The sequence below is a fragment of the Leptodactylus fuscus genome, chromosome 1, assembly GCF_031893055.1.
Source record: "Leptodactylus fuscus isolate aLepFus1 chromosome 1, aLepFus1.hap2, whole genome shotgun sequence".
In the NCBI taxonomy this organism is placed as follows: Eukaryota; Metazoa; Chordata; class Amphibia; order Anura; family Leptodactylidae; genus Leptodactylus; species Leptodactylus fuscus.
The window spans coordinates 116,022,241-116,035,906 of NC_134265.1; the positions used below are offsets into that span (position 1 = coordinate 116,022,241).

At 39.2% G+C, this 13,666-nt stretch overlaps 1 protein-coding gene across 4 annotated transcripts in view; it reads left to right on the forward strand.

The window, feature by feature from the left end:
* TTC28 (tetratricopeptide repeat domain 28) overlaps positions 1–13,028 on the forward strand; it is a 450,602-nt gene extending 437,574 nt beyond the window's left edge. For 3 of the 4 annotated variants that reach the window (XM_075276534.1, XM_075276536.1, XM_075276537.1), the window contains 7 exons: positions 2,324–2,448; positions 2,670–2,901; positions 4,265–4,341; positions 6,576–6,599; positions 7,448–7,574; positions 9,152–9,259; positions 10,501–13,028. In XM_075276534.1, coding sequence (XP_075132635.1) covers positions 2,324–2,448; positions 2,670–2,901; positions 4,265–4,341; positions 6,576–6,599; positions 7,448–7,574; positions 9,152–9,259; positions 10,501–12,080 — 2,273 coding nt within the window. In that variant the 3' untranslated portion in view covers positions 12,081–13,028. The remainder of the gene's footprint in view (positions 1–2,323; positions 2,449–2,669; positions 2,902–4,264; positions 4,342–6,575; positions 6,600–7,447; positions 7,575–9,151; positions 9,260–10,500) is intronic. The other variant, XM_075276535.1, reaches the window with a different exon arrangement.
* The last annotated feature ends 638 nt before the right edge of the window (positions 13,029–13,666 follow it).

The following is a 13,666-nucleotide window of genomic DNA, read 5'->3' on the forward strand; positions in this document are numbered from 1 at the left end:
GAATCCTGGGTTACATGAACACATTTGTCATATGTCACCTCAAAGTCAGCATACATGTATGTATATGCCTATATGTCCATCACATAACCAGTATACCCAACTATTCATGAGTCTACATAGTATAGCATTGTTCTAACCTAAGAAGGATTGCTCACCTCTCCAGATATGTTTAGTAAATCCTTCTATTTTTCTTTGACATTGTTTGACCAACTTTTCTCCTAACTCTGTATTGTGCCATTTCTCTGTTAACTTGAATACTGGGGGTTACCATTCGCCTGGTGAAGAGGAGTGTATTCCTACATAGTCTGGGACTGGCACGATTTATTGGCCATTGTGTAGCCAAACAAACACAAATGGTAACACCCAGGTATCAATTTATTTAGAAATTGTGAGTAGGAACAACAGAGGAACGCCACAATGCAGAGATCTAAGGAAAGATCCCCAATTGTTAGCGTATATTGTGAGGAATACAAATGTTGTACCACATTGTTTAGAGCAGGCAGCTGAGATGTATTGGCACTTCCTAATGGGAAGCAATTAGACCTTTGCTCTTAATAATCTAATATTACTTGGTGTGAAGCTAATTGCTGATTGGTTGAATTACAGCTTTATGACTGCAGACGATGGTGCAGTAAAGCGATGCTTTATACCATGTGTGATACAGGATTGCTACAGCTCTCCATATGTGGCAGTAACTAATCTGCCTCTGTACAGTAATCCACAAAGTTCAGCAAATTAAATTATTGATCAGTATTCTTTAGTGCGGTGAAATTCTTGTTTATTGCCTCTCATATGTTAACCGAAACATAATGGCAAGGAAAAGGTTGTGATCAATATTTCAGTATAACCTGTTTATTAAGTTAAGAAACTGAATGTAAAGCCCACAGCTAGATCACTGGAAGAATGCGGTTTACGAATAGATTTCCTGCTTTCTGTTTTGGTGGTAATAATTACAGATAAATGTAATAATCTAGTAGTATGGCCTAGAATGCAATGGATGGCTTAATTTGGATCCATGTTAATTATTTATACTGCAGACAATTAATTTGCCACTTGTGGCCAATAAATGCAGATGCGCAGCTTTCTGAAAGTATTTTAGTGCTGGAAGAAACTGGAAGAAGCCGCAGGTTTACCACAACCTCAGCAGTTCTGATGTGTCACACATAATAGGTCAACACTGCTACCTATAAATAAGCAGGGCAGGATGGAGGGCAGAGGTGACATATTTATTTATTACCCTTTAAGGCTTTGCTCTCAAAAATGCAGCACTCATGTAAAAAAAAAAAAAAAAATGGCATCAGTGTAGCACTTTTTTTTTTTTTTAAATAAACATTCTTTGTGACATTTGTAACATGGCATATTTCCATAGGTTTCGCTATAGGACATGAAAATGGCAGAAAAAAAATGCCATACCCACAGCATGCTGTGTTTTGAAACAAAGCTAATAACCAAAAAATGCACCACACAAAAAAACAAAGATTGTGGTATATTTTATATTTGGATATTACAGCTAACATATGCCATAGTAGTGTTTTAGCAAGACAAAAAAAACCAAAAAACATGTAAGGCTGGGCTACCATGTGGCATAAATGCCATGGTGGAAACGCCGGCGAAACCCCCCCCAGCATTTTACAGCGAAAAATTGTGAAAAAATATTTGCAACAATACATGCTGTGATTTTCAAAACTGGCGTTTTCCCTATTGGTATAATGGAAGCAGAAAGTCTGCAGAAAAACCTCTGCAGTCTAGGGTCCATTCACACAGAGGAAAATGGTGAGGAATTTGGTGTGGAATTTCAGTGCTTTACTTCAATGGGTTCCTTTTCCTCCGTGTGAATGGACCCTTTCTGTGAAAAGCGCTGTGGGAAAACTGCAGTGGCAATGGGGCACTTTTTTGCTGCAGCTTGTCAATTTATGCTGCATGTTTGATCTGTAGCTTTCAGATGCAAAATCTGCCATTTGGAATAGTGGTATATTTTATGTGGCAGAGGGAATATTTTATGTGGTCCAGGGCCTGGTAGAAACTTATTGCTATGCTCCTGCCACAATTATATTATAACTATTATATTATTATTATTATTATTATTATTATTATTATCATGATATAACCAGGGAACAATTTATACAAATATAAGCGCTGCTCAGTTTTTTCTATTACTTAGTAGCCCTTATTTTTCAAGGTTAAAAGGAATAAGTAAATAATATCTGGCGAGGTATTGGTTAAAAAAAATTGTCATAAATATTAATACATAATAATCAAAATTAAAGAAACAATTATAAATAATAGACATAACTATAGTGAATTGTACTGATTTCATCTTCAGGATTCATGCTTATCGGAAGTGATGTGAAGCTGAACAGTACGTCATCACTCATTGGTCAAGCCCTATCAGAAATCCTCCAGAATCCAGACCGTGCAAGAGATGCTCTAAGGGTTTTATTACATCTGGTAAGATCAAATTATGTGTCTGGTATATCATGTTTGCTTGCATTAGGTGCCGGGAATTAACCTAAGGATGAGACCACGCTGACTTGTAATTTACATATATGACCTCAGCCAAGCTTTCCTGTTTTCCTGGCCGATATCTACTTAGAATGTCATCCGGCAAGAAATCTGCTACATGTTCCTTGCTTATAAACTCCAGTCAATCACATGTTGTTACTTCACAGGTTGAAAAGTCATTGCAGAGAATTCAGAATGGACAGCGTAACTCCATGTACACATCCCAGCAGAGTGTGGAGAATAAAGTGGGTGGAATCCCAGGCTGGCAGTCACTATTAACAGCTGTAGGATTTCGACTTGACCCGCCGTCCAGCGGTCTTCCTGCTGCTGTTTTTTTTCCAACATCTGACCCTGGTGATCGACTTCAGCAGTGCAGTACAACCATCCAGTCCCTCTTAGGTATCTTTCAATTCTTATACTAATAAAGAAGGAGCTGTCATAGCTTCAGCAGAAAAGTATTAATAAAATGGAAGTTATTGCTCAACTTTAAAAAAACAAAAAAAAAACAAGGCAATTTCTGTGCCTGCGAAAAACTCGATAAAAACATAATTGTGTCTCCTTCCCAAAAGCTTTGTTCTCTATTCCCCTGACAGTAATATTGGAGCGAAGTTTCTTTATCCATTTCATAAGAACCATAGCTGCCACAGTCTTGTCAATACTTATAGAAGAATAAGGATAGTACAAGAAAAAAAATATATACCTAAAGCTAATGTGCATTGCTCAAGAAGAAAGAGAAAGGGCACCGAAAAAATGTATTTTAGGCCCAAAACAAAGCTCATCAAAGGCTTAAACTAAAAATACATAGCGAACATCTACTAAACCCAATTATACAATTCTCATAGGTCCAGTATGGCCCCACAACTCCGTCCAGTGTGCTCCAACATGTGATAAGAGCTGCGCATCTTAAGTATCCATCGTATCTCTAGCTGAAAGCCAAATATAGTCATTCAGAGCTTTGTGTAGATTCAGCATTTCTATCTGATCTGTTAGATTCTTGTAAAAGTATGTAACCTGTGATCATAAGCCTTGTCAGAAAAGCCCAGAGTAACATCTGTTTTCCTGTATGGTCTGGGACTTTTGCATTGCTAGAATCCATAGAATAATTTCACATTTCTAGCATGTAATGTCAGACAGTCAGCAATAAGTAACATCTGCTGCCTCTTCTAGTTATGTACACGTATTCCAGGCCTTCCATACAGCTCAATAAAGGGGATATCCTATCTTTAAAATTGATGGCCTGTCTGTAGGATAGGTCATCAATATTAGATCTGCAAAGGTCCGACACCTGAGACCTCCGCAGATCAGCTACTCCTGGAAAGCGCGGCACGCTGCTCACTTGCTGTACAAAGTGTAGCAGCGGCTTTAGGTACTGCAATAATGTCTCATAAACTTCAATGTGTTGTATTATTTGGAACAGCAGAGAGTTACTATTTGGGATTGTGCCCATCCAAATAGTGCCACTGTTCAATCAGCTAGCGGTGTAGGGACATACCTCCTTCATAAATAACATGGTAATGCCCAGTTGTCTATTTATTCATAAATATTCAGGACAAATAGCAGAGGAACAGCCCCGATTTAGCAGTGGGATAAGTCCTACAGCAGTGTTCAGAACAGGGTCTTTTTTCCTCATGTAAATGTTCATATACAGCTCAAAATGTATAGTTTTACCATTAGGTTGTGAACTCTTACATTGGCAATGTTACATAAATGATTGTCCATAGATTGTCATAATTCACCCAGAGCTATGTGCTCTCTTCCTTAGGCTTGCCGCATGCTGCTCTTCAGGCTCTTTGTAAACTTATCACTGCTTCAGAAACCGGAGAACAGCTGATTAATCGGGTAAGTCATGCCAGGCGTGCCAATGGAAGTGCTCAGCAAGTAGTCGAAGCATTCAACAGAGTACACAGAAAACAATGTCTGCCAAGCTGGACCATGTGGTTCTTATATTTTATACTCTTATGTACATTCTGGCATTTATATTGCAATGTATTTGTGACTTATCAATCCAGTATAACTCATACTAACACCCTTGAAGCCAATCCCACCAGTGCATGAATGTTGCCAGCATGGTTAAGAGCAGAGCGATCGATTATGTGTTTCAATAAATAATCCATTTGTTTGTCATGTGCTTGAAATAGTCTATAGCCATCTGTCAGATTGTGTTTAAGTTGATCTGTGCTATGAGCTTGCATGCTTGATCCAAAAGTGAAAACAGATCTATCTCAAGAATGCTATGAATGTCTAAACAAACTACCAGGACCAGATTTGCAGCTTGAACTCCTTGTCTTGTTTGCACGCTAGCTTTTGTTCTTACCATGTGCGTAAAGGACAGGTACATTTTCATTGCAGGACCAATATGGTCACTGTACATGGGATAGCAGCGAAATGTACACCCGCATGCCAGATCCCATGTCAGCAGACTCAATGTGCATGCCAGCTGAAATGTCATTTCCCCCTTTTAAAATATTAGGTCCATACACTATAAACTTGCTATAGTTCCTCCAGAAACCAGAATGATCAAAGAGGGAAAAAAATAGTCAATAGGGAATACCACTCCTAATAAACCAGTGATTATAATGGTAATGGAATAAAAAATAGACCATAGTGAACCACTATTTCTTAGGAATTGGTGTTTATTTTATGACACTATTTCTATGTGGTCATAATTATGGATCCTCTCCACTTTCCAGCAGTTGTAACCCATTTCTCTGCCAATACGGTTTCTTTAAATGTTTACAAAAATGTCTTCAAAAAAGTCATTAAAGTTTCCAGTAACACAATACCTAAAGACACAGGGAATGAACGTTACCACCTCTGCCTCATCCTGTGTGTTAGGCTGTGAGAGGGGAGGAGGAGCAGCAGCAAGAGACTGATTGCCTCTTCTTGTCAACACAGTCTACTTCATCTTCAACTAGCGAGCCCCCTCCATCACCCACTAAGCACTGTTATAGAGAAAATGCACAATTACAAAATTTAAATAGAGGGAACGAAAAGAATCAAATCAATCTACATCTATAGTAGTGGTTGAGGAAAAAGAAGAGTTGTGCTCCAACTGCCAAAACGTTGAATTCGCCTGTTCGTCCTGGAACCTTCCTCTGAGGACCAGGGGAGAACTTGCTTTATCCAAATAGGATGTTTGAGCAGATTGTATATAGGGGGAATGCCTTTTTGGCTAGGGCTGCAAACGATAGGGGCAACCGGTCGTCACGTAGACTGAACTGTGCCAGACAATAAACAACAATGGAGCGTATAGCTCCTCTGCCCCACGTATTGCGATCCTTTAAAAAAAACTGTATATAATACGCCTTGAAGTGAATCAACAGGCTTTTATTCGTGTACAGATAATGTACAAGGTGTGTTATATACAGTTTTTTGAAAGGAGTGTAATACATGGGGCAGAGGAGCTATACGCTCCATTGTTGTTTATACATCTATAGTAGAGAGTGTGAGTTTCATTTATAGTGGCAAAGAACTTGTCCCCATGAAAGTGCAGTTGAAACTACAAGCATGATGGTAGAGAGGTGGAGCAGAACGACTAATGCTTATATAGTTTTGTAGCACGTGATTCAGTATTATGTGTAACTTACTTGACTGAGATCCCTGCTGGTTGCCTGCTACAATATTCCCTATATAAGCAAGCATAGAGTTAGCTGTCACTCATTCATTAGGACCTCCCACTGGACCCTTAATAATACAGAACAAAGATTTCACTCAAGAAGTTACAGGTTATTCCGAATCTTCTCCCATGCAGCTATATACCAGTCTGCTCAGCCTCTCCTGCACGGCAATATAAGGATAGCATGCATATTTAATGTGATAATTTACCTTTAACATATTCTGAAGAGCAGCCCCAACAGGATACAACATCTCCATGAAATAAATGGGGTGCTGCAAGCTTGTTGCTGATGCATGTCTATGTCTATAGTGTTGCTAATCCCACCTTGCTCAGCATGCTCAGAAATGAATGAAAATGTTGCACTGTAACCTATGCTCGAGTTTTAAGGTTCTTTTTCTCTTTTCTTTTTCCTGCGCTAAACTTTATTTTTCTGCTTGTAATCTGCTGGCTTCTGAAGGCTGTTAAAAATATGGTTGGAATGGTAAGTACACAAACATGAGTTAGTTTCTTCCGCAATATATGCCTCTGTAAGAGTCTTATATATAACTGCATTGAGTAGCAATGACTGAACACTTTCCAAATTCTTACTCTTAAACCATTTTATGTAGCCATGTACATTAGTATCAAACCAACTTCATACTTTAGATGCTAGTACAAAAGTAACACAACATGTGGAAGGGATCTATTTTATGGCTCTCCATGTGTCTCTTTTAATCCTGTACATTGTATACTCGAAAAATACATAATAAAGAAATAAAAATCAGCAAAACAGCTATTGTTAGGACATGGTCCTCAGGATTTTAGCTACTATCCAGTGCTGTTTGTATGACATAATCGTATTGTCTTAAGGGGAACCTTTCAGGACAATTTGAGACGCAGGTCCTTATGGACCAAGGGTTTAGTGTCCCATACCCAATGATGCCACAGTGTATGTCTCTGACTTCTGACTGATCCCGAAGCACCAGTGATGAGTCTGATGTGAATCATCGGACTCATCTCTAGGTAAGTATAGGGCTTAGGTGGCACGTCGCGGAAAAGCTGCTTTATTTGTGGCAGGTTTTGCTGTGTTTTTTTTTTTTTTTTCAGCCAAAGCCAACAGTTGCTTCCATAAGAACGGGGAATATATAGGAAACTCTTATACATCTCCCTTCTACTAAATTCAATCCAGGCTTTGGCTCAAACAGCAGCAAAATTTGCAACAAAAAAAAGCAGTATCCTATGCAGTAGTGCCCTATGTTGACTTCACAGGTTCCCTTTAAGTAGGCTGCTTGTTATAAAACCACTAATAACTACTCCTATATGATGAATATTATCATTTTTCCCTTTTAGCTGCATCAGGTTCTCGTTCAGCTGCAGACAGACAAAGAACATGATTTCTCGTCCGTTCCCATCCAGGTTTCTATCAGCGTTCAGCTTTGGAGATTGCCTGGTTGTCATGAATTTTTAGCAGCTTTAGGTATATAATTTTTATATATATTTTTACAAAGTACCATACAGTACAGATATGTAATAAAATATTTTACTGCATAGAGAGAACAGTCTAAATGAATGAGCTCTATATGTACTCTCATTTTGTAATGTCATCTATTACATATGGCTTCCAGGCACTGATATTATAGATGACATTTGAAGAATGTTATTCATGTCTAAGCTCAAGTAATATTAGATGAGACAAAAAATAATGTCATTTAAGTGTAAAACGGTGTTTAGGAGCCAAAAATATGAATTGACTGCTTGGTAAATTACATCACTAGCATACAAGTTAATATAGCTACACATTCATGCCTGGCCCCCTCCATTCACTTGTGGGCACAGGCAGGGTTTCATTTTTAAAGGGGCTCTATCAGCAAAATTATGCTAATAGAGCCCCACATGTGCGTGAATAGCCTTTAAAAAGGCTATTCAGGCACTGTAAATGTTATATTAAACCTCCGTCACGTTTTTAAATAAAAGCATTAAAACATATATGCAAATCTTACCGAACGTGCATCGGGGGCGGGGAAACACAGTGCGACGTCAGCTTCGGGCACGCCTGCCTCTTCTGTCTTCTTGTAGTGATGCCCTCTGGTTCCGTATCTTCTTCCGGCTTCTTCTCTTCAAATCCCGCGCTTGCGAAGTAGCGCTTCCCTCTGGAGCGCTACTGTGCAGGCTCACTCGCCATTTTACTTAATGGTAGTTCGCAAGTGAGCCTGCGCAGTAGCGCTCCGGAGGGAAGCGCTACTACGCAGGCACAGGATTTGAAGAGAAGAAGCCGGAAGAAGACACGGAAACAGAGGGCATCACTACAAGAAGACAGAAGAGGCAGGCGTGCCCGAAGCTGACGTCGCATCGTTTATCCCCGCCCATGGTGCACGTTTGGTAAGATTTGCATATATGTTTAAATGCTTTTATTTAAAAATGGGACCGGGGTTTAATATAACATTTACGGTGCCTGAATAGCCTTTTTAAAGGCTATTCACGCATATGTGGGGCTCTATTAGCATAATTTTGCTGATAGAGCTCCTATAAGATAAATGATGAGACTCATTTCTATGAGGTATTTATGGTATATACGACTGACATAGCCATCAATACTGAAAGGGGGTACCCATTTAAGACCCGGGCCTCATTTGCTGTACATCCACACATTGCATAAAAATATGCGCGGAGGAAATGCTGGGGTTTCCAAAACTGTTGCGTTTTTGGAAAATGCAGCATGTCAAATATACCTACGGAAGCGCAAGCAGTTTTCCTATTGGTATAATTGAAGCAGATAGTCAGCAGAGGAAAGCTCCGTGATGCGTTTCTGCTGCCGTTTTTCCCGCTGCGCTTTTTTGCCATGTGGGGCCTTAGCCTAAAAAGGTGCAAAGGACTGAACTGTAGAACTGTATGTTGTCAGAGTGTAGTTCTTATAGTGGTAGACACTGGTATTATTGTACCCCTAGATATGAGACTGAGACTATCTGAAGAACCTGTCAAAATCTAGCCATCTTTACACCCCCCTAAAGATTGATGATATTGAGAAAGAGCTGTTCTGTTTTTTATTCCTCCCAGGCTTTGACCTGTGTGAAGTGGGACAGGAAGAAGTCATACTGAAAACTGGCAAACAAGCAAACAAAAGGACTATGCAGTTTGCTTTACAGTCTCTCTTAGCACTGTTTGGTAAGTTTTCTATAAATGCAGTTTATGTGAGATAAATTGTGCTGGTGTAAGGAAAATCCAGGCTGCATTCAGGGATTTCTATTGCTGCATTGCATGAAACTGTAATAAGGGGATTGCTATAAATCACTCAATGCATGAATACATCAGTGGATTAAAGGCACGGCGACTAGTGTATATTATTCCACTGGGTGCAACATGTTGGAAATGGACATTTAAACAACACCTTTTTTGTACGTTTTTTCGCAGATCTGGTGGAGGGGGGGGGGGGTCTAATCTACCACTGATACAAAGCTAACTACAAAGTTTTACAATACATGGATGTGCTGGTCCCCCAGAGTGTGTGATTGTCTTTATAATCACTATACCCACTGCCTTTAGCACCTATGTGTTCATATAGAAAGTCTTTCACCATAGATGTCATAGTTTCCATAAATTCGGACCAGAATTGTACCAAAATTCAAAACACAGATGTGTCCGTCTTTACCTTGAGTCTTAGCTTGACATACTGTATACTAAAATGTACCAAGCAAGATGAACAGCTTTGAAAAAAAACCCAAAACACATGGCCACCCAGTGGTTGTTATACGAATTGCAGCATATGGAAGGTTTTGCTAGCATGTCAGGATATCTGAACAAAGTATGCCTTATTTTATTAGTAAGTCACATACAGTGTCTGTGTTGGTGTCTTAAATGTTTGGCACTTGAACCCTAAACCCTTTGGTGAGTTTAATGGAACGATAATTGAACGAGGTCCTAGGTCTGTGCTTCCTGCCCGCTCCAAAATGAGGCATCCCAGGTACTTGTACAGAGAATCAACAAAGAGGACACTACCTTGCAGCTATATGAGTAACAGGTTACAGTTTCAGGCCAAAAAATCCAATAGACTTTACAATACAGTATATTAACTCTGTATGTTATACATAGCTCCTAAAATTTATAATACATTAGGACAGTGCTTCTGTGACTTTAGGCAAGGTCTGGTTGGTGGGCTCCACCTAGATAGGTGGGTGTGAGACAAGTGACGATATGGTGCACAGTCATTTCTCTAGCTGCATCATAACGTTTTAATGTTCTGCTGGATTTAGGAGACATATTTAGCTTGAGTTACTACCAGTGAGAGGCCCAGGTTTCGCCATTTTATAACTGGTAGGCCTCAGTGAAAAACAAAGCTTGAAAAGCCATGCATTAGAAATTGGAAATTGTATTGTATTATGCTGATACATTCTTTCTCTATATTTCAGATTCCACTGAGCTTCCAAAACGCCTTAGTCTTGATAGTTCTTCATCACTTGAATCCCTGGCATCTGCACAGTCTGTCTCTAATCCAATCCCACCAGGATATCTGGGCCATCCCTTCTCTCCAACATGTCCAGATAGCATGGCTTCAGATGCTATATCTGTATACAGTCTAAGTTCAATTGCATCATCAATGAGCTTTGTCTCTAAGCCAGACTGTTTAGCAGAGGGAGAACACAAAGTGCGTCAGGACCAAGACAGACCAAAAAATATTTATTCTCTTAGAGGCTCAACGAGAGGCCAGTCTTCCCCACAGACTCAGATGTCACTAAGCAAAGAAGAGCAAGAAGAGTATGATGGGTTTTCTATAATAAGTAATGAACCTCTATTGTCATACGCAGAAAATCTAGATTCTAGCCCCAGAAGGGACAATGTTCAGGAAACAATTCAAGTGTCTGTAAACTCTAAAGGCAGCATAAGCACACCAAATTCACCCGTTAAACTTGCTCTAATTCCAAGTCCAAATTCACCCTTCCAAAAAGTTGGTAAACTTGCGAGCTCCGATACTGGAGAATCAGACCAATCTAGCACTGAAACAGACAGTACAGTGAAATCCCAAGAAGAAAGCAACCCAAAACTTAATCCTGAGGAACTTGCGCAAAAAATCCTGGAGGAGACCCAAAGTCATTTGATTGCAGTCGAACGTCTTCAAAGAAGTGGCAGTCTGAACAGGGTGAATCATTCACCTGATGGTGCTTCAACTCCAAATGGCAGCTCTACGTTCAGGTCATCAGAAACAAGTGCTTTTAGTAGACCTGTTCAGAAGGGGTTGCCTTCTCCTGTTACTGTGAAACCAAAGCCTCCTACTAGAAGCTCTTCTCTTCAAAAGGTGAGCTCAGGATATAATAGTCCAGCAAATTCGGATTCATCCTTAAAGGAAGGTGCAAGTCTTCACAGTAACCAGCCTTCTCCAAGTTCAGATTCACCTTTCAAACTGAAATACCCAAGCTCTCCTTACAGCTCCCACATTTCAAGATCTCCTCGAAACATATCTCCAAGCTCAGGTCACCAGTCTCCAGCAGGAAGTACCTCATCTCCAGCTCTTTCATACTCCTCTGCTGGATCTGCCCGATCCAGCCCTGCTGATGCACCTGATCTAGATAAATTAAAACTTGCTGCAATTGATGAGAAGGTGAAGGCCATCCACAATCTTAAGATGTTCTGGACAAATAACCCTCAGCATACATCAGGTCCTATCAAAATATTGCGAGGAGCTCCTGGAACAATGACTTCAAAGAAGGACGTTCTTAGTTTATTAAACTTGTCACCACGACATAACAAGAAGGAAGAGGCTGTGGATAATCTTGAACTTAAGGAATTATCTGTTCAGAAGAAGCATGTCGAAGCCACACAGCAAAACCCTCAAAATGGACATAAACATACAGAAAACATTAATGTAGCAAATATAACTCAGTCGGCGTCATCCATCAACATGCCTGGTTCTATACGCAACTTAAAACTATCGTCTGGAAATGGGTACAAGTTCCTTTCACCTGGAAGATTTTTTCCTTCTTCAAAGTGTTAAAATGTCTTTTCTACAACTTTTAAGCCTGTATTGCCATTTATATATTGTTTATGTCCAATTGCCTTCATAACTGAAAGACTAAAATATTACATGTGAAGCAGAGGTTATCATCGATAAGACACTAATCCTACAAGCAGGAGAGTAATAGGAATTTCCCCGAAGTACAGACCATACTAATGCTAATGAGAAGAATCATAGCGCAGGGCTATTGAAATTGGGTTGGGTAGAAGTTCTATAACACAGGCCATTATTTATTCCTAGTCCCTGTAACCAGTTCGTTTAAACCTTTGTACATTTATTTGTAAATTTTGACTCTTGAAAAATCCAAACCGTTTTATTATTCTATGTTAGTCTGTTTTATGCCTAATTTCGAGTGGCAGTCTCATTGTAATAGGATGTTATGACTATATGAGCACATTTGTGCACTATTTCTCTATCATGTCAGGCCTACGGTAAGTTTTAGTTTTACCCACACCACAGACCACCAGTTATTAACTTAAGAATTTACAGAAGAAGCCATCATGGAGTTTATGGCTTAGACGTCAGAAATAGGACATTCCCACCATACCTTGACTTAAGTGAGGTCTTTTGTTGTTATATACTTGTATGTACAGTTAGAAAATCACTGTGTATTTAATGCTAAAAATACCCAGGTCAAGCACATTCACATTGGCCGTTTACCATCATCGTTATAAATGAATAGAACTTTTACGTAAGTCACCTGGAACTAGAATAATCCCGCAGGGCCATTTGGAGAAGAAGCAGCTGTTATGTAGTAGGATGCAGCTGTTGGAAACCAAAGTATTAGCATCTACTTATTATCAGATATATGTCAAAACAGCACAATGAGTCTTCTAGTAATGTAACAGCTCTGACAACAGAGACAAATGTTCTCTCCCGTCTGATGTGAAGAGGAACAGTGCAGAAATCATAAAAAGCGTATCTCATTATAATCACAAAAAGCGTACCTCATTATAAAACAACTTCTCATAAAGTAGTACAGATGAATCTAAGAAACTTTGTAATGTAAGAAATAGGTTTCCTTCTCCACTTATAAGGCTGCTTTCATCTTCTCTCCCTTCACTCAGACTGTTATCTCTAATAGAATCCATCTCCCTACTTACACACAGAGCTCTATGGAGAGGGGAGGAGGGAGAAGGCGGTTGCTTCTGACTAGTGAATTGATACATTGCCTCATTCTGTGCAGTGATAGAGCCTTATCCTGAAACATAAAGTTGTGCATACTATTTCACTTACAGTATAACAGAAAGTAGCATCTGCAATTTCTTCTCCAAAAGAAATTCCCTGTTCCCCTTGCCATAGACTTATATATAAATGGCGTTCTGATAAATGGAGAAGTGAACATATTTCTTAAATAAAATATATTACGTTTCTTATATTCATCTGTACTATTCATATACGAAATGAAATGTTATATAATTGGAAGTACACTTTAACATAAATTTATTTGATTTAATGTTAATTCACATATAAACACCATTTTGACACACTTTTTTTTCTTAATGTAGACTGTGAGCCCCATGTAGGGATCAGAATTTACTTTTTTTTTTTTTTTGTTCCTATCA